General features: G+C 38.9%; 1 protein-coding gene across 4 annotated transcripts in view; it reads right to left on the bottom strand.

The window, feature by feature from the left end:
• Positions 1-17,922, bottom strand: part of TFG (trafficking from ER to golgi regulator) — a 37,102-nt gene extending 19,180 nt beyond the window's left edge. For 2 of the 4 annotated variants that reach the window (XM_081235533.1, XM_081235535.1), the window contains exons 1-4: positions 17,535-17,922; positions 12,854-13,080; positions 9,492-9,575; positions 3,346-3,492 (exon numbers count right to left, since the gene is read on the bottom strand). In XM_081235533.1, coding sequence (XP_081091659.1) covers positions 3,346-3,492; positions 9,492-9,575; positions 12,854-13,037 — 415 coding nt within the window. In that variant the 5' untranslated portion in view covers positions 13,038-13,080; positions 17,535-17,922. The remainder of the gene's footprint in view (positions 1-3,345; positions 3,493-9,491; positions 9,576-12,853; positions 13,081-17,534) is intronic. The other 2 variants (XM_081235532.1, XM_081235534.1) reach the window with 1 other exon arrangement.
• Between the last annotated feature and the right edge of the window lie 3,987 nt (positions 17,923-21,909).

Here is a 21,909-nt window from a genome sequence, read left to right as displayed (position 1 = left end):
TATTGGCACAAAAACAGTAATATAGATCAATGGAACAGGACAGAAAGCCCAAAGACAAACCCACACACCTATGGTCAACTTATCTATGACAAAGGAAACAAGGATATACAACGGAGAAAAGAGAGTCTCTTCAATAAGTGGTGCTGGGAAAACTCGACAGCTACATGTAAAAGAATGAAATTAGAACACTCCCTGATACCATACACAAAAATAAACTTAAAATGGATTGAAGACCTAAATGTAAGACCAGACACTATTAAACTCTTAGAAGAAAACATAGGAAGAACACTCTTTGACATAAATCATAGCAAGATGTTTTATGACCCACCTCCTAAAGTAATGGAAATAAAAACAAAATTAAACAAATGGGACCCAATGAAATTTAAAAGCTTTTGCACATCAAAGGAAACTACAAACAAGCGAAAAGACAACCCTCAGAATGGGAGAAAATATTTGCAAATGAATCAATGGACAAAGGATTAATCTCCAAAATATATAAACAGCCCATGCAGCTCAATATTAAAACAAGAAACAGCCCAACCCAAAAATGGGCAGAAGACCTAAACAGACATTTCTCCAAAGAAGACATACAGATGGCCAAGAGGTGCATGAAAGGCTGCTCAACATCACTAATTATTACAGAAATGCGAATCAAAACTGCAGTGAGGGGGCTGCCCTGGTGGAGCAGTGGTTAAGAATCCACCTGCCAATGCAGGGGACATGGTGCTTCCCTGGTGGAGCAGTGGTTAAGAATCCACCTACCAATGCAGGGGACATGGGTTCGAGCCCTGGTCTGGGAAGATCCCACATGCCATAGAGCATCTAGGCCTGTGAGCCACAACTACTGAGCCTGCGCGTCTGGAGCCTGTGCTCCACAACAAGAGAGGCAACGACAATGAGAGGCCCACGCACTGCGATGAAGTGGCCCCCACTCGCCGCAACTAGAGAAAGCCCTTGCACAGAAACGAAGACCCAACACAGACAAAAAAAAAAAACCTACAATGAGGTATCACCTCACACCAGTCAGAATGGGCATCATCAGAAAATCTACAAACAACAAATGCTAGGGAGGGTGTGGAATAAAGGGAGGGCTCTTGCACTGTCGGTGGGAATGTAATTTGATACAGCCACTACGGAGAACAGTATGGAGGTTCCTTAAGAAACTAAAAATAGAACTACCATATTACCCAGCAATCCCAATACTGGGCATATACCCAGAGAAAACAGTAATTCAAAAAGACACATGCACCCCAATGTTCACTGCAGCACTATTTATAATAGCCAGGTCATGGAAGCAACCTAAATGCCCATCAACAGACGAATGGATAAAGAAGATGTGGTACATATATACAATGGAATATAACTCAGCCATAAAAAGGAATGAAATTGGGTCATTTGTAGAGACGTGGCTGGACCTAGAGACTGTCATACAGAGTGAAGAAAGTCAGGAAGAGAAAAACAAATATCATATATTAACGCATATATGTGGATCTAGAAAAATGGTATACATGATCTTATTTGCAAAGCAGAAATAGAAGCACAGACATAGAGAACAAATGTATGTATACTGGGGGGAAAGAGGTGGTGTGGGAGGAATCAGGAGATTGGGATTGACATATGTACACTAATATGTATAAAATAGATAACTAGTAAGAACCTGCTGTATGAAAATTAATTAATTAATTAATTTAATTAAAGAAAAAAGCATAGAATGTATTATTCAGTTCATTAAGTAACTCAGGACACAATGACTAGAAGGATGGCCACATGAAGAAACAATACATGATATAATTTCCAAGATGCAGAGAAGAAACCAATTTTTAACATCTTTTACATTAACATAGGTGAGATGTTAACAATAAAACATATGAACACCTGGAAATAAACTGATAAAGAAAAGCAGTATGTGGAGAGAAATAAGTGAATAGAAAGATTGTTTCACCAAAACCAAAAAGCTTATAAATCTATTCCTTAGAGCAGAATATAGGCTACTGTAGGTTTCTGCACAGTACTGGCTCTACTTGTTGAATTCTGATCTAAGTTTCATAATATTCTACAGATGCTTTAACTCCTTCAAGTTATATGCAAATGTAGTTGTATCAGCATCTATGATTTCTTCTGGGAAAACAGTCAAAAGTTTTCTTCAGATCCTTGGCCTAAAATTGGAGATTTTTGTTTGGAGAGATAGGATTCAGAAAAGGCCATTTGCTTTGACCTGAAATATAAAAGGTTTCACCATAAAGAGGCCAGAAGGATCTCACTGTAGTATTTCAGCACATCTCTTTAATATGTTCTGAAATCTGGAAGTGAAACCAGAAATTACTAATCAATCACCAAGTATGTATCAAGCCATCTACCACTAACACAATTCCACATGGCTGGAGGAAGAGGGAAATGACGGATAATGCATCTTTAACTAAATCAAACAAAACTCCAAAATTTAAATGGGGCCAAAAAGAGAGTATCTCAGAATCTAAAGGTTGCAAGGGATTATACAATGCCACTATTAAGCCCCTTACAGCCAGTCATCCAGAGTCTATAAAATACTACTATTTCACAATATGGACAGTTTTAAGCATGTGAAACTTATATGCAAACACAAAAATTATTAAAAAAATAAGTGTTTATTTTTAAAGTGCAACATCTAATATTAAAAGTCGAGGGAAGCAAGTCTTTTAAAATCTACTTTCAAGCCATACTTAAATTTCAGTCTATATTTTATAATATATTTGGTCCCCAAACTATATTCAGTTCCAAATTTGTCAATAAACCTTGCTTTATCTTAATGTAAATAGTACATGTCATCTGTAAAATGGAAAAAAATACATTTTTCTTTGCATATTCTGAACACTGTGCTTAAGACTAACTATACACCATTTGAGTGTACTAATCTAAGATTACTTTTTTACTTGAAACTATTAATACTTCATATATCACATAAAATTCATGAAATGATTTCCATTACTAAGGTTCATTAGTCAACTATTACATTGAAAAGGGTTCAAGAGTCAAAGGGGTTTGAAAACCAACCTATGTCATAAACCCAGGAGTCTAAGACTAGCTGTAAAACAATCACCCAGAGGGCACTTTAACAATGGGATCCCCGGGGCCCTGCCCTCCAAGAGGTCTGGGATGAGATCCAGGAATTGGTATAATAAAATCTCCCAGTAATCTTAATGAACGGCCAGGTTTGGGAACACAGATATGAATATTAGCACAGATGCAGGAATAAGAAAGGGTGACAATGGAGGTGCCACCCTACTCCTGCTGAAGAAGAGTTAGAAAAAAAAATCTGCAAAAAGATACAAAAAGGATAAGTCAGAATAAAATGACTTCATGGTCTACCATTTTCAGGAATGTTGGTGGATGGTCCTGGTTCTCCAGGTGGTTCCAAGCTATCCAATAAGCGATTCACTTTATTTCGAAGTTCTATCAGTTCTCGACGAAGATATTTCACCTGACTTGATTCAAGGGGTCTTGGCTGGCCATTAACTGGAATAAAAGCATTAATTTTCTTAAAATAAGGAAATATTCTTCAATAAGGATATCAGTAGAATAATACGCAATAAGGAAAAATGAAAATAACTTCTTTAAAAAGTTAAACAAAATCAAACAAGATACCTATTGACATCATTCAAATAACTTTTTAAGGAAAGGATTCTTCATTGCTAGTTACTAATTTTTGGAAAAAATAAACATTCATCAGTCTTTGCTGATGCCAGATCTATGGCTTGCGACCCATAATGGTAAATCAAAACAAAACACGTTAATTAAAAGAATTCAACTACAGTGAAATAAATTAAAAATACAGAAAGCTTTAATATATTTTTAATAGAAATTATGTACCTTCAAAAGCTCATTTTATTTCACACAACTCTTTTATAGCCTTAAAATATTCAATGAACACCGTATTAAAGGTACAATATGACTGTAGGTTTTTTATCATTCTTGCTTACTTCTGACCTAAAAACAAGAAAAATTAGCTACCTAAAATAACTGACCTAAAAAGTAACCTATTAAAAAAATGCAGAATTCATAAATTCACATCACCACTGTCCTTCAAAGTAGTTACTTCAAAAGCAGCACATTAGCCACAAAAAGTCAGGTTATTCAATAACCATTGTTTTTTTAAACAAAGGCAATATTACCTCATTTAATTACCCATTTTGTGCAAATGACTTTCAGCTGACTAAAAAATAAAGAATCCTTCATCCAGCAAAACAGACCGTCACCACTGAGACTGTTAATTTTAAAATTTTTAATTTATTAATTCACAAGGCTCTGAATGCAAACCTCAAGACAGGAGTTGAAAAATTAAACTAAACTCAAATGTTTTTTATGCATTGTCAGTATACATATATATTAATTCCTAAGGCACCAAATTAGAAAAGGAAATCTATTTGAAAATAAAGGTTCAGTGAGATTCTTTGTAAAATATGTTTCAAACATCAAACCACCAATATAAGCTTTTAAAAGACAATCCACCAGTATTTTACATACTCCCTACATAGTTATGAGGAAGCTCAATATAATCTACCTGTATCAATGACTGGCTTTTACTGGGTATTACTGTTTTTCTCTAATAGCTGAAAAGGAGAAAAGCAGCTTCTGACAGCTAAGAACTGGCCCAGTACTGTAGGACAGGCTTGAGTGTTGCTAGAAGCTGGCATGGCACTGACAGGTAGATTGTGGTGTTCTCTTGTTGAACATAAACAATTTCAGAAAACACTGACAGTACATCAAATACATCTCAATAAAATTTTCAAAATTTAAAAAACAGACAAAGAACACGAACTATCAGAAAAGATCACTGTGGGACTGTGATAGGTCAAGACAAAAAAGAAAGCCAGTCCATTATCATGTGAGAACTAGACAAAAACAAGAACGTTGACCAAACCACAAAAATGACCAAACATCCCTGGCTAATTATGCGTGACTGTCGCAGTTTTACCAATCACAGCTTTAGCCTCAATTCACTACCCCCACCAAAGCCCCATTCCTTGAACCTTATCCAAAATCACCTAACACAAGCCCAAGCCCTATGAAAATTCCTTTCTAATACGTTTTTACTGACACCCTATTGTTCTCCATGGTGTTCATTCTCCCTCATTGCAATGTATTTGAAATTAAGCCCCGTTTCATTCCTAAAACCGCTTACTTGTGCCTTTTTTCTTAAGTAATCTCAATAGAGGTTTGCTAGCTGTATGTTTTCAAAACTGCTGATCCTATCAATTCCCCAACTTCTAGTTCATTTCTGCTCTTTATTATTTTCTTCCAAGTTATCTGGACTTATTTTGTCCTTTTTCTTTTTAGCTTTAGCATGCTCTAAAAACTATGTCATATAAAAGTCATCACTGGGCTTCCCTGGTGGCGCAGTGGTTCAGAGTCCGCCTGCCGATGCAGGGGACACGGGTTCGTGCCCCGGTCTGGGAAGATCCCACATGCCGCGGAGCGGCTGGGCCCGTGAGCCATGGCTGCTGAGCCTGCGCGTCCAGAGCCTGTGCTCCACAACAGGAGAGGCCACAACAGTGAGAGGCCCGCATATAGCAAAAAAAAAAAAAAAAAAGTCATCACTAATTATTTCTAATTCGTATTATGATTTCTTCTTTGATATGTTACTTAAAAGCATATTTTTATCTTCAAAAGTATGGGAGTTTGGGTTCTTTTTTGTCAAATAGTTCCTAATGAGACCAGAGAATATGATCTCTAGGATATTCCTTCCCTGATATTTATTGAGACTCATTAGAAAACCTAGTACATGGTCAGCTTTTATAAATATCCATATGCACTAAAGAAAAATTGAATCCTGTCCTGATTGCTAGATGTATAAGATCAAGCCTGTATTTGTTCTGTTTAAATTTTGAGGCTGCTTAACCTATCAGTTTCAGAGAGAAGCGTATTGAAAGCTCTTTTATGAATTTTTCCTTCTTCTGTCAATTTTTCCTTGAGGAAAAATCTAAGGCTATGATGTGTTAAGTGTTCAGAATTATTATATCTTCCCAGAGAATTATTTTTTATCATGATGAAGTGACTATTACTAATAAAGTTTTCACTTAAAAGTCTACTGTTATACTACAAAGTAGCCTTGAGTTTGTCTAGTATACAAACTTTTCTAGCCCTTTACTTTCCAACTCTGCATAATAATCTTTTGGTATGTCTCTTATAATCAGCATGTAACAAAATTGTTTAACCAATAAAAGCATCTGTCTTTTAACTTGTATGTTTAGTCTGTTTATGTGTACTGTGGTTAGTATTTTGTGCTTTCTATTTTTCAAGCTTTCTCTGTGCTTCTTTTCCTCCTTCCTCACCATCTAGGTAACCAAGTAAGTACCCTTTGTTTCCTTCTTTTCCCTCTACTGGCTATTTCTAGTCTTTCAATAATCCCTCTTACATTTTAGAAAAGCATACTTCAATTTAAAAAACCTAAGTTAATTACTATCCTCCTCCCAAAGAATCCAAGTCTTTAAAGTATTTTAATTCCTATCATCCTCTCCTGTCTTAGATATAATTACTGCTCAGTATTTTTGTCCCATCTTGTTTCTATATTCCTAAAACTATTATTTAATAATCAGTGCTCATTTAAATTCACACATTAACCAGTTTATTTGCTCACAATTTCTTGCATCTTTTACCATTCTTCGGACTCAATTTCCTTCTTGCTGACAAACCATTTTAAAAAATTCTTTCAACAAGCGTCCGTGACGCTTGATAAATTCTCAGTCTTTGTTTGAAAATGTTATTTCCCCTTATTCCTTAAGATTAGCAGACTACAGAATGCTACTTTTCTACCCATCTTTTTCTGAACAGTGGAAGATGTTATTCTACTGTCTTCCAGTTTCTGTTACTGTTAACTGTGAAGAAGTCTACTAACAGTCTAATTGCTTTGTAGGTGATCAGTCTACAGGCTGATTCACTCAGGCTACTTTTAAGATTATGTCTTTGTCTTATATATTCTCCAGCTTCATGACAATACATCCAATGGAGATTTCTTTTTACTTACCCTGCTCAGGACTCATTGTGCCTCCTGAAACTGAGGGTTTATATCTTTTATACAATTCTGAAAAATTCTTTAGTCATCACTTCCTCATATATTTCCACTCCCCTATTCTCTTCTTCTTTAAAGTCTTAATGGAAATAAGCTGGACTTTCTCAAATTCCCTCTCATTATTCTCCATCTCTGTGTTTTTGTGCTCTATTCTGTCACTTCTTTAGACCACCTTCCACTTTACTAATTCCCTCTTTGGCTGTGACTAACCTGCTGTTCTAACTCACCACTTAGTATTTATTTTCAATTTTCATTGACTAATATTTTTCATTTCCACAAGTTACCTTAAGTTCTTTTTTATTGGGAGGGAGTATTGATGTATAGCTGATTTACAATGTTGTGTTAGTTTCAGGTGTACTGCACAGTGATTCAGTTTTATATATATATATATATATATATATATATATATATATATATATATATATATATATATATATATATTCTTTTTCAGATTATTTTCCATTATAGGTTATTACAAGATGCTTGAATCTTGTAATACAGTCCCCTGTGCTATACTGTAGGTCCTTGCTGTTTATCTACCTTAAGTTTTTAATCGGTTCCTTTTTTCATAGTGCCTAGTTCTTATACTCTTATTTCTTCTTTTATGTCCAATAACTTTTAATATATATTTTATTATCACTTCTACTAACTGAAGTTCTTGGAAATCTAATCCTACTATTAGTTGTACCCATTGTTTCTTGCTTACATGGATGTTTCATGTGTCTTACAGTTTTGACCTCTAAGTTCATCAACAGGATTTTATCTGTGAGAAGCCTATGTGATTTGAACTGAGAACATATACCCTCCAGAGAGACTTCTGCCTTTGTTTCTTGCAATTTTTCATGGTAGTATCTGGCTTGGGAGTTCCCAAAGGACCACTGGTTATGAATCCACAAGGGAGCCTTTGCAAACCCCTGGCATCCCAGGGTATATGAGAATTTCCCCTGTCAATTCCTTCACTCTACCAACGAAGAGATATTTTTCTTCTACAATATTCTTTTTGAGAGTATAGCCACTGAGGGTCTAGGACCCAAGGCCTATACCACGTAGATACCAAATGACAAATCCTTAGATTATGCACACTAAAACCTTCATCATCACCACCAAAAGCATCCCAAGTCTCAGCTTTTGGTACTTCAGGTGCTGGATTTTAACTCTATTTGGGTCCCTGACATTTTCCTCAAGTGCTTGAGCAAGCTCAGGTGTGTAATTCAAAAAATATATTTGAAATAGTTTATTTAGCACATCCTCAGTGTTTCTGGGATGAAGATTTTCAGTTTACTTAATCTGCTTGATAGGTGGCCAATAGTGGTTAAGTATTTTAGATTCAATATTGTAAAAAGATACCTTTTATTTAAAAATATTTTTAACAGTTTTTGTTATTAGCATTTTAAAATGATTCATGTTCACCCTTCCTAGATGGAGAGAAAATAAATACAAATTAAATCAATTGGCCATGATCACATTTCATTGAACTGTAATGGTCAGTGCCACAAAAGTTTCTTTTTTCCAGAAAGCTTATTACAATTTGTTTCCTCTGACAAACACCCAGTTTGCCTGAGTTTTAAAAGGGTATTTCCTTTGCCCCACTTGAGTCACAAAATTTTTTTAAAATGCTAACCAAAACATCCAGAAAAAAAGTCCACATTTTATTTTTCACATAATCATACTACCACTTTAACCCTGCAATCACTTCTATCTTGTCCCTTAAGTGTTCTGCCTTGCAAATCTGTCATGATCTATAAGAAAACAAAATCTAATAGATTAAAGTTAGTCTTATATTTGTTTTTTATCAGAACTATCTCTAATCTTTAAGTACTCCTTGAAAAATAATTTCTAAAATGTATCAGGCCTATGCGTTAAACCCTGAGAATAAGTAAAACCATACTACATTAGAAAAGATAATTATATATTCTTAGAGAACTAAACTTAATAAAGGTAGTTTTAACACTGCAATTATTTTCAATCCTGGAAACACTTATACAAGTGGCACACATTAGTATTTAGGGTAACTGAGCAGACGGGTTATTTAAAATACGTCTACTTTCTACTAATCTTCAAAGAAAAAGAATATAGTTAAGCCTTAATAATTTAAAAATTCTGATATAGCTGAAAAGTTACCACTTAATTCTGAGTCTTTAAAATGAAAAAAGTTGGGCTTCCCTGGTGGCGCAGTGGTTGGGAGTCCGCCTGCCGATGCAGGGGACGCGGGTTCGTGCCCTGGTCTGGGGGGATCCCGCGTGCCGCAGAGCGGCTGGGCCCGTGGGCCGTGGCCGCTGAGCCTGCACGTCCGGAGCCTGTGCTCCGCAACGGGAGAGGCCACAGCAGTGAGAGGCCCGCGTACCGCAAAAAAAAAAAAAAAAAAAAAAAAAAAGAAAAAAGCTAAAGTTTTTCATAAAAATACAATGAATAAAATAGTAAATTTATTAGAAAGTTTACCACTTACCAAATAACGTCAGTTTCAGTATCCTACTACACTGAATTGCAAAGGAAAGGTCAGAACTATCAAAAATTGTTATAAGATCTCCATCTGAAACAAACAAAAAAAAGTTTCAGATTTGAATCAGTAGTAAACCAGGATATATGTTCAATTAAAATGCAAAATGTAGGTCACAGAGCATAATTAGCATCTCCCATAAAAACCTTAAACAAATATAAAGGATCTAGGAAAGATGTATTTGTTCAAATGATACTAAATCAATTTCACTTATTACTTTTATAGCAAGATATTTATCATATCCTCAGAAGAAGAGCCAACAAACACATAGCTAAGATTAATACATTAAGTAATCTTTTACTAGTCACCAGGAGGAGATTACAGTTTAGACTGAAATCTTTTCCATTCTAAAAAATTTAAATGTATTTATCAGAAATTAAAGTAGTAAGGACTTACCTGGTGGCGCAGTGGTTAAGAATCTGCCTGCCAATGCAGGGGACATGGGTTTGAGCCCTGGTCTGGGAATATCCCACATGCTGCAGAGCAACTAAGCCTGTGCGTCACAACTACTGAGCCTGCACGCCACAACTACTGAGCCCACGTGCCACAACTACTGAAGCCCATGCACCTAGAGCCTGTGCTCCACAACAAGAGAAGCCACCACAATGAGAAGCCTGCACACAGCAAGGAAGAGTAGCTCGCGCTCGCCCCAACTAGAGAAAGCCCACGCACAGCGACAAAGACCCAACACAGCCATAAATAAATAAGTTTATTTAAAAAAAAGAAATTAAAGTAATAATGATTCTCAAGGTTCAAATTTTAATTCTAAGTACAGTAAAACGCCACTGACACAAATGGAGGGGAAGCCACATACAACAGTAACTAAAAAGGTTGTAAGAAAAAATTTTTTGGCAGAATTGTCCTAATAAATGGATAGACAGTGGAGTCTTTCAGGTCCCTGACCATCTTGATGCTGAGATGGAAACTATCAATTCTCCACAGGAAAAGTATTCATATACACAAGATTCTGAAATACCCTAGATCCCAAGGATAAAGAATACTATAATTAGCATATCAACTGCCTGTTCAAAAGCTTTCAAAGGGCTAGGAAAAAAATTGCTAGAGAGAGAGAACAGAAAGGCAGTCAGTCACAGCAAGGAACTGATCAGGGGCCTCTGCAAGGTATCTTCGACACAGCTGGGGGGAAGGAGGGTGCCTGGGGAGGCTGAGAGGCTGCTCCAGCGATGCTCTGCTACACCAATTTTAACACTGATTAGGCAGACTTATTTTGGACAAAGATGGCAATAAAAGCCATAACTGAGGATTTTATCATTGTTTTTTGCTCTTCACAGCCACATCCATTTTTTACAACAAAAACATCTAATGCTCAACTTCAGGGATTCTACTCATAAACATATTTTTAAGAAAATAAAGTATGTATGTAAAAGAAGGAAACTTCCTATAACTGCCTTTTTCTTTTCTGATTTCCACAACAGAAACAGTACCTCTGACGGCAGGAACTCTTTACCTAAGTCAGTCCTCTATCCTCGTGCCCAACAGTCTATGGAACACAAATCTGTACAATTCAAAGCACTCAAAAACACGATGAAAAACAAATTCAATGTGATAACTAGATGTGGAAGTTTCCACAATGAGGACCCAAAGCTAGGGGGTTACAAACTGCAACCAATGGACAAATTCTTCTTTACAGGACCTCAAACTAAGAATGGTTTCTATATTTTTAGAGGTTCTAGAAAAAAGAAGAAGAGACAGAGGCCTTACGTGACCCACAATGCTAAGATATTTATTATCTGATCCTTTAAAGAAAAAGTTTGCTGACCCTTCCCTAAACAAAAATAAGAGAGTTAAGAGAGAGCCAGTAAAATCAGTTTAAGATATACCAGGTTTGAGGTAAGAGCAAATCATCTGAGGTAAAACCATTAAAAATGAGTTGTACAGTCAAAAAAAAAAAGAACAAACTGATCAAATTTAGGCACACATTTGGAAGTCAAACAGTTGAAAGTCTATGTATTGTAAGTAGATGAGATTACTAGGGAAGAGAACAGGAAGAAAACTGCTCTTCTTTTTCGTTCCTTAACATGGGTGACCCTCAAAAATTAGTTCTGGGTACCATTAGATGATACATTGCAAAAAAAGAAAGGAGAATTACACCTGTAGTGAAATAATCAGCTTAGCCGATCATCAATGATTTATATTCCCCTTCCTCAGCGTAAGTTGTTGCAAAGTGCCTGTCCAACCAGGGACATTTCCCAACCTACTGACATCGACACAGTCATGTGACTGGAGTCTGACCAATGTGATGCGAGCAGAAACTAGGCCTACAGGGTACAATCTCCCATGTGATCCTCTATACTCTGTCTTCATGCAGCTGCTTGCTGGATGTCAGTGTTCAAGGTGAGCTTGTAAGCCATGTGTTGAATATATCAGAGTTGGATCCCTGTCAACCTGGGTCCCTGAATGATTTCTTGAGTGTTAAACCATTGAGATTTTAAGATTTCTGCTGTAACAGCTGGCATTACTTCAAGCCAACACACAGAGAGAAACAGAGAAGAAGCTATTAGTGATAAGAAGAAAACTGAGACAACACAGTGTCAGAGATATTAAGGGGTAAGAGTATTTAAAAAAGGATGGTGTGGATAGCGGTGCCAAGTATTGAGATCAAGGTGAAATAAGACTGGAAATAAGTTCAGCGATAAGAAAGATACTGGTAACTACCTAAAGCACAATTATCAGTAGAGATGTTAACAAAGAAGACAGGTTTAAAGAGAAAGAAATAAAGACAGTCTACTACTAGAATTCTACTACGTCTTTGATGAAACATTTGTCATGTAAAACCCATCTCCATAAAAAGTTCTGTGGTCCAATAAGCCTGAGAACACTGTATAAACTGACATAGTATATCAGTATATTACATGTTCTGAAAATTCCTGCAATAAAGAAATACATTTGTCTTTCTTTAAACCAGCTTTCCCATACTTAGGTGACCATGAAATCCTTTCTCATTCAATACCTACTAACATCCCTTTCACTTTGGAAAACACAAGTAAAAGTTTGGTTTTTTAAAGCAAAACGGAAGCCAGAATTTGCACAGGCATAAGAGAAAAAAAAAATGGCTTGTAAAAATGTGTGAAAGTGTCCTATCACTTAAAACTCCCTTCTAATAATAAATCACTTAGCTATTTTTAACTTATAAAAGAATTATAACTACATGAACATTCCATTAAATAAAAGAAAGTGGTACTCAATTACCATTGAAGGAAACAATTTTTATTCTGATTTCAATGAAAAATGGACAAAAGAACACATATAATATTTAGACTTTTAAAAACTAACTTGAGAAACACTCTTACCTTCATCTTTATATTTTATTGTAACTTCATCATTACTCAGAAGTTTTCCTCTGAAGACTCTCTGCATCATTAGCACTAATTCATCATAAGTAATATCTTCATTATGAATGGGAATTCGTCGAATATCCTCTCCAAGTTGAGCTTTGATGATTAGCTTCCCACTCAGATCCAACTGCCCATTCATGGTGGACTCCAGGATGTTCTATATATACAACTCTAGAGAAAGACTGACAAAATGGTTTTGATGATTAAACAGCTATAAAACATATTTTAAAAGTTGAAAAGCAAAGCTACGATTAGAATCTAAGAAATTCTGGTCTTCAAAGGAGATCCACTGTTCCAGCGTTACCATATTCACGTTAAAATGGTCTGGAGGGACTTCCCTGTTGGCACAGTGGTTAAGGACCTGCCTGCCAATGCAGGGGACACGGGTACAAGTCCTGGTCCTGGGAAGATCCCACATGTCACGGAGCAATTAAGCCCATGCACCACAACTACTGAGCCTGCGCTCTAGAGCCAGCGTGCCGCAACTACTGAGCCCGCACACCCAGAGCCTGTGCTCTGCAACAAGAGAAGCCACCGCAATGAGAAGCCTGCGTGCAGCAAAGACCCAATGCAGCCTAAAATAAATAAATAAATTTATTTTTAAAAAATGGTCTGGAGGTGGCTTTATTATGAGCCTAAGAAAATAAGTTTTACTATTTTATATCTATTATTATTTTACCCATATATTTAACTGCTTATCTGATTTAGATTTCCTACTTAACATGTCTAGAACAAACTCCTCATCTTCCCCTCAAAATCTGCTTCTCCTGTAGTCTTCTCCATCTTAGTTCGTAACAATTCTCCTTCTAAGTTGTTCAAGATAAAAAAAAAATCTTAGTTTCTCTCTTTTCCTCACACCCTACATACACCAAACTGCCAACAAATCTAGTTGCCACAACCTTTAAAATATCTCTAGAATCCTGTCACTTTAGTACCTTCACCTCTATCAACATAATCCAAGCCACCATCATCTATTGCCTGGATTATTGCAAAAGACTCCTAACTGGTCTGCCTGCCCTTTACCTCTGGCTGCTTTTAATCTATTCTCAACACATCAGAGTTATCCTGTTAAATAAAATCTAGTATCACTACTTCAAAATCTTCCAATAGATTCCCATCTCACTCTTGGTAAAAGCCAGAACTACAAGGTCATGACCTGACCTCTGGTCCTTGGCCAAGTATTTAACCTCATTTCCCACCTCTCTCCCTGGCTACCCTGCTACACTCATACTTCGCATTCTCCTTCTCAAGACTTGGCACTTGCTGCTTCCTTTATCTTGAGCCCTTTTCACACCCCTCACATGATTCAGATCCCTGATCAAATGTTAATTTCTCTGAGGTTTTCCCTGGCCATCTAACTTAAAATGGCTTCACTGTCACTTTCTTATCCTGCTTCACTTTTCTGCAAAGCACTTATCACTACCAAATATTTAAAATGTATTAATGTTTTACTGTCTTTTCCACTAGAAAGTAGGGAAATAAATGGTTTTGTTCACTGTATTACTGGAGCCTAGAACAGTGCCTAGCACACGGTTAATCATTTAATAGGCGTTAAATGAAGGGAAAAATAAATACTGGCTTCCAAACTCTATTAGCCTGTATATACTAACTGCTAGCCCTGAAGAGCATGTGTGAACACTAAAATAGTCTCAAATTTTTCTCACTAAAATAAGAAAGACCTCACGAGTATTTTCTCCAATTTTTCTATTTTGGAAACTTGAGGACAAAGGACAAATCAGTGATACCCTCCTGAGCTTTCTAACAAGACTGTCCACTACTGTTTCTACATCTTCCATAACACACCCCTTCCGCAAACCTGAGTGTGTGTGATTAGACAGCACACTTGAAGAATAAGACAGCATCAGAGAACTAAATACTAACTTGCTATTGAATTTTCCCTTCTTGGGTTTTACTTTAATCTTATTTCAGGTTATTAGGTTATTCAGTGTGCTTCCCCTGTAATGACTCTGTAATCCTAAATTCAAAATAATGTCTGAGGTCTCTAGCAATTTATACCATTACCGTATAACAACAGAAAATACACTTATGCTTAATTAATGTGTTAATATCTCTTCTTTCCAAGACCAAGATGTTCTTGAACACATTACCTGTAACCACAGAGCATTTCCCTAGCATATACTCCTTCCTCCTCCTGCCCCAAGCAAATGATCTCTCAGACTATTTAAAGTACCTTATAATCTCCTACTGGACATATTCTGGTTTCAACACCATGCTTTTCTACTAGCAGCTTTCTGTTTTCTCTTTTTAAATGTGTTATTTCATTAACGTCATATTTAGTGCTCATAATTCTCTACATTTACTCCTTTGTGTGTGTGTGTGAAAGCACTCCACCTGGCCCCCAACACACCAACGCTTCAAATACTTAAGAAAGTTTTCATGAATCCTAATTCATTTCATGAATAGTACACATAAATGCCCTAATATTCTTCATATAAATGCCCCATGTCCTTCCAATTAACTACTCCTTAAATGAATGTCTCTAGACCCCCTTGACATCCTCTGAACAAATTAATTTTATGAGTGAATCTTTAATGCCCCATCTTAAAATGGGGCAATAAATATTGAATCTAACACTCTAAGGTCAGTTCAGAACAGAGTGGGCTGTGTTCTACGATCTGGATGCTATGCTTGTCCTGACATAAAATAACAATACAGTTAGCTTTTTATCTGCCAATTCTGACAAAAGACTTCTCATGAAGACTCTGATTAATTGAAACCTCCATAAAACCCCTTTACCTGTTAGCCAAACCAGCCCTCTTCATTTGGGAAATGCTTAAATACCTACTATATGCCAAGCTCTGAAGTATCATTACTTCAACAAGATGGTAAAGATTCCACCTGTTTGCCTTGCAGCCTGAGATTAATAAAGAACGTCAGCAAACCAATCTATGTAACCTTCTTTTACCTACAGGATGTGTAAACCGTTAATAATGTAGTTAAGGACCAGGGCTTAGCTTCAGCAGAATGGTTCTACCTATTCTCAGCAGCATCTAAAATAGTGCCTGACATATAGTATTTAAAAACTTGTTTTCATTCCCTAAACAAAAGATGAATGACAAATAATAAAGTTCTGATAGAGGGACTGAGAGAAGAAAGCTGTACGATCAGATCAGTTCAACAGACACATTCCTAATCAAGAGAAATTTCCAACATTAAATATAATTGATATAATCCTTTTGATCGTGAAGGAATTGTTCCTCAGTTACAATGGATCTGAAAATATGAGTCTCTTTTACTTTGCATCTGCCATGTTTGCCTGCAAATTCACTTACTGGTTGGACTGGACTGTAACCTACCTGTGGCCAGGAAGCAGGCCTTCTTTCCTAAGGTTGTCCCCAGTTTGTGCTCTCCATAAGGCATGCACACAAGTTATCACAAAAATAAGAGTACCCTGGAAGGGAAAATCCCATCTCCATATTTGTTTACGTAACTGTAGAATCCAGGTCCTCTTTTTCTCTAACTTCAATCACAAAGTAGAGACTGCTGTGAATTACTAGTTCCTAGGGCTGCTGGTGAAATCCTTACAGCTTTTTATTCTCCCCATTTCTCCTTCTTTCTTCTTGTCCTTGCCCCACTCCCTCTGAAGTCCAGAAATGACACAGCCACTAACTTATGAAATCTTCCAAAAAGAACACTGTTCTCAGAACTGGAGAATAAAGTGACAGGCCCAGGGAAACACATAAAAAGCCTGCCTCTTAAACCAGGATGTAGGTTCAGTGACCAAACCTCCAGCTCCACTAGCCCTGTAGTTAGGGCCCTGCTCAAATTCAGAGGGGCCTGCTTAGGCACCTCCAGAGGGTAGCAACTTCCTTTAAGAAATCCTAAGCAAAACCAAACCCTTGAGTATTCCAAAGAATGCAAGGAGGCTCAAATCCTGCCTGACCAGAGGCAGCGTAGCAAGATGGTAAAGATATCCCCTACTAGCTGATTGACCTTAGGCAAATACTTCCCCAAGCCTCACTCTCATCATATGCAAAATGGGAATATCTAAATTTGGAAGAATCCTTGTGATGATTAAATGAGACCATGCATCTAAAATACTTAGCACAGTGCCTAGCAAAGTAAACTCTTAAAAGTTAGTTGTCATCACCACTATCAAACTGGGTTGGACCTCCAGACGGCGCTTGATTAAGGACTGACATAGCCAAGGAACAAGGTTTCTCCTAAGTGACCCCAATTAACTTATTCCCATAGGCGCCATTCTCCACCCTTCTCACCCTTCCAAGCCCCTCTGAGGGTTAGGCACTGGACCACCCCAGGCCTCCCAAAGTCCCTCTTCTCTCCCTCGGGCAGTCCAACCCCTAGAAGCCAGGCGGAATCCGCGCAAGTGCCCTTGCTGACCCTAACACCCCTTAGAGCCCCCCAGAGGGCCCGCTTCGCTGCCACTGTGGCCAGCGGGGCCCCCCTCCCCGCCCCTCCCCGGACGTGGCCTCCCCTCCCCCACGCGAGGCCCAGCCCGGCCTCCGTCCTCCCGACCTCCAGCCCTTCCCACGACCCCTCCGACCCGACCCGTCCCGCGCCCGCCGGTTCGAACGAGGCCCTCCCAGCGTTTTCCACGTCTCCCGGCCCGCCTTGCCCGAGAGATCGGCCGCGCCCCCGTCTCCAGCGGCCATACCGGTTTCCCGAGGCCGCCGCTGCCGCCCCTCCGCGGGTCTCTGCTGATCCGACCGGTGAGAGGCCGCCACCGCCGGGCTCTGGGGCGTTGGGGGAAGGCTGCTGTCACGGCCCACTCGGTTGCCCTCCGGGGCCGCTGCACCTCGCTGGCAGGCTCGCGCGGGCCCCGGCCAATCGCACGGACCCACCAAGCCTAGCGAGAGCTCGGGCCCAGTACGTGGCAGGTGGGGAAAGAAAAGGGGCGGGAACACGAAGAAAATCTGTCCTTTTGCTCCGCCTTACAACGAGCAAATCAACCCAGCAGGCATGCGCAGCGCCGAGGGGTGCGGGACTGACAACGCCGCAGCCTGCAGGAGCCTGAATCTCTGCTTTCTCACTGGAAGACCGAGGATAGGAAATGCGAGCTGGATGGATGCACGCATGCGCGAGGCGTGACAAGGCACTTCCGGTTTTCCTGAACGCTAGTATTTCCTGTCTCTCGCCCGTGGGCGGGGCGTAATTTGCTGTTTTAGACTCTGAGAGCAGGTTTAAAGTGGGCGTTAGTCCAAGTTTGGGTGCTTCTTGTTTTGTGGCCATTGTAGTTCTCCTAGTCATATCTCCAGAAAACTAATCCTTTCCCGCCTTCCTTCTACAAACTCATTCATTCATTATTGGGCGCCTACGCTTTGCCAAGCACTGTGCTGGGAATGGAAATGAATCAGTTTGTGAGCAAGGAGTTCCGAATAGCATTTACGAGACGGGACAAACTTATGACTGTGTAAAAGATAAAGGCTGGGAAATTAAGGCTGATTAAGGATTCCAGAAGCCTTTTTGGAAATAAGATATTTGAGAGTACCCTAAATACTGTTCCCTTCTCTCTTATCTAAAGCATTTGTTTTGAATATGCCTGTTTATGTAAGAACTGCGTGGGCTTTAGACCGAAGCCTAAAATTTGGGGGGAAGGTGGGAATAGGTGATAAAATCTGGGCATGGGGGCAGTGCTGTTTTAAAAGTTGCAAGGAATTTTGCCTTCTAAAACGGAGACTAGGCAAAAAGCAATTTGAACTTACTTGGTCCCCAGTTGTTCACCAGATAGGTAAAGTGAATTCGGGATAAGAAGTTATATTCTTTTAGTACTGTAAAGAGTATGACCTTTCTGCAGTTAAAAGTCTCTGAAAAATTCTGTTTGAGAGTGAAATATATGCGTTTAGAATGCTTTTGCCTCTGAAATGTATTTTTTGAGCAATTGCTTGCAGGGTTTGGGGAACTGAAGACTGTAGAAAGAATAAAAAAAAGTTCCAGATTTTCTCCAAAGACGGTTTTTCTTTGCTTTTTAGAACTGACTAATCCAGATTTGGGGAAATGAACTGCTGTCCAATAATAGTATTCTGATGTCTTTGAGATGGTTTGAGATTGGATTAAACCACACAAATATGTACAGAGGTAAAATATTCCTAAAAGAAGTGAATAATACTACTGACAATCTCCCTAAAGAGAGGTCAGAACCTGGGGCAGGGGCTAAGGGGATGAACCTTAGCCTGGAATGAGGGGAAAACACTTCATCTCTCTAGGCTCCCAGGGAAGGGGCTTGCAATTGAGGAGAAATAAACTGATCCCTGCTACACTAGGGCCAGCTGGAAGCTGGCAAGAAAGGCACCCATAGGGTGGTCTTCCAGAGGGAGTAGGGCTTGAGGACTCTGAGAACAGCTTAAGGTTCTTTATGTTGTAATTGCCTCATGCTTCATCCTCAAGCAATTAGCGAAGTCTTGTTTAATGTTAAAACCTGTTCCTAGCTACAACTGGGAAAATTGAGAGATGGGATAGTGATAATTCCTCAGGTCAAAGCAGAAGCAGGAGCTGCCTGGGGCAAGAAGTGAGAAATGAGAGAGTAAAGCATCATTTGGAAGCCAGATCAGAGGCTCAAGTGACACGAGACAAGATGCAACATTAAAGAAACATACTGAAGAACTTCGTAAAAGATTTTGCCTCGGACTTCCCTGGTGGCGCAGTGGTTAAGAATCCACCTGCCAGTGCAGGGCACACGGGTTCGAGCCCTGGTCCAGGAAGATCCTACATGCCGTGGAGCAACTAAGCCCATACGCCACAACTACTGACCCTGCGTTCCAGAGCCTGTGAGCCACAACAACCGAAGCCCACGCGCTTAGAGCCCGTGCTCCACAACAAAAGAAGCCACAGCAATAAGAAGCCCACACACCGCAACCAAGAGTAGAAGAGTAGCCCCTGCTCACCGCATCTAGAGAAAGCCCACAAGAAGCAACGAAGACCCACCACAGCCAAAAAATAAATTAAAAAATTAATTTAAAAAGAAAAGATTTTGCCTCTTGCTGTCCAGCTGAATGTAGGCTTACAATATTGTGATTGGGCATGAAATCAAGGATATTTGAGTTTAGTAATATGTCATATGAGTGCAGACCATTAGCATCTGAGTTTCTCAAATTGCCCCTTTTAGGTTATAAACACCTTTATAACCAAAACCTTATCCTATGCATTTTCTTGTTTCAGCTAAATACTAAATTGTCCACTGAAACTTCAGTGACCTTTCCTGTTCCTGACCCTATACAACAATTATATTTTAAAAATTAATTTCAGAGCATAATGAACAGCTGAAACTCAACACCCAACCCAAAGATTAGAACATTACCCATAAATTATATCTCCCTTTGTGCTCCTCTCCCATGTGGCATTCAATGAATATCTGTTGAGTCAGTGAAATAGTTACTGCTGTTTCTGTAATGTGCCACAGTTGCTGATGATACAGATCTCTGTACTTAGGCTCCGAATAAATGCAGGTGATAACCAGCCAGAGAGCAAGAGCCTGAATTGAGCTACTTACCACCCTTACCAAGAACACCGTTTCTCCCACTGTATGTGTAGACATTGATTTTAGTTACTGCTGCCTTTCGTTAGAGAAACCAGAAAGTCTAAGTTATATAACTGCCACTTCCTAACCGCTTATGGTAACATTTATTGGGATAAGCATCAATCAAACCACTGAGAAGATTGTTCTAGGAATTCTATAAGCACACCTTTAAAATGCTACTGGTCAAAAAACACCTTACCCTCTTTCTTGTGTGTGTGGAGTTTAGAAAAGTACTGAACCAGAGTAAATTGAACTTCACGATCACCTGGCCCTCTGCCCTGTGTCCAGGTGAACTTGTTTTGAAATGAACACCAAGAATCAGAAATGTGAAAGGTGGAAATATGTGAAGAAAGAAGAAGCAGTGTAAGGAAAGACCTTTGGCTTTGCCTGTAGCAAGGGGAGAAATGAGAACTCTACACTTGAAGGTTACTGCCCAAGTTTCACAGACATCTGAAGAAGGGTTAAAGTTGTATTGTGTGTGTATTTTGAGAGAGGCAGTCAACTCATTTACCTACCACCTGCTCTTTCTCCCCGAAAGTCTGTGCAGCTAGCACTCTTCAAATAGAAGTGGAAAAATCCTAAGAATGAAAAAGGGAGATTCTCCGACTGATGAGGAGTGGGACAAAGATTAGGAGCCTTGTAAACAAGTTGGATGAAACCTCTGTTTCATCATGTTCTCCTTTAGTAGTTAATGTAAATCATTTTGAAAATTTCAATCATCTCAGCTACTCTCAGGGGAACCAAAAAAATAATGTAAGTTCCTCTTAGGGTGAGAATTTCATGGGAGAAGTTATGTCCCTCCCTGAGAGTCAGCTCTGTTGTGGTAGCAGTCTGCTAAATAAGAGAACTCCAAACAGAAGGGGAAACTCATGAGGACCACATAGGGGCCAGTTGGTCAGGTGAGCTTCCCCACGACTGGCCATAAAGTTCTGTTTGTGTAAACAAAGGGAGCTGCTACCCCATGCAGAAATAATAAAGGAGAAAAGAATGATATTCTTACTGTGTACCTCTGAGTGAGTCATTCTCAGCACCAGCTAAGCAAAATGTTTAGTCTGTCCTACCAGCTGCACATCCACTGAGAACCAAAAATGCCTTTGCCTTACCATGGGGCTCTACATCCACCTCTCTTTAGAGAAATTGCTCCTTGAAGGCAGTTCTTTCTAGAGTTTATATCCCTAGAGTCTGGCTCCTCCTAGGTATTCAATATATATTTATTGAATGAAAGATTTAAAATTAAGTTCCACACCATTTTATAGAGCAAGCTTCCAGAAACAGAGAGCAGCCATCAGTGGTGAGTTCCTAGCTCCTTAGAAGTACGGGATTTCTTCTCTGAGTAATCTTAAATTGTTCACTTTTCTTCATTTATGTCTCATGAAGACAGTGCTGAGTTACCTCTGTTCACTCTGTCAGAGTTTACGTTGAAAGACTAATGCCACAAGATATACAAGGAGATCTCACACCTTTTGATTGAGTAGCTTTTTTTAGCTCTTTTAAGAAACCTAGATGTCAGATTCTA

This window comes from Mesoplodon bidens, assembly GCF_964165515.1.
Source record: "Mesoplodon bidens genome assembly, chromosome: 5".
In the NCBI taxonomy this organism is placed as follows: Eukaryota; Metazoa; Chordata; class Mammalia; order Artiodactyla; family Ziphiidae; genus Mesoplodon; species Mesoplodon bidens.
This window is presented reverse-complemented; position numbering and strand designations above follow the sequence as displayed.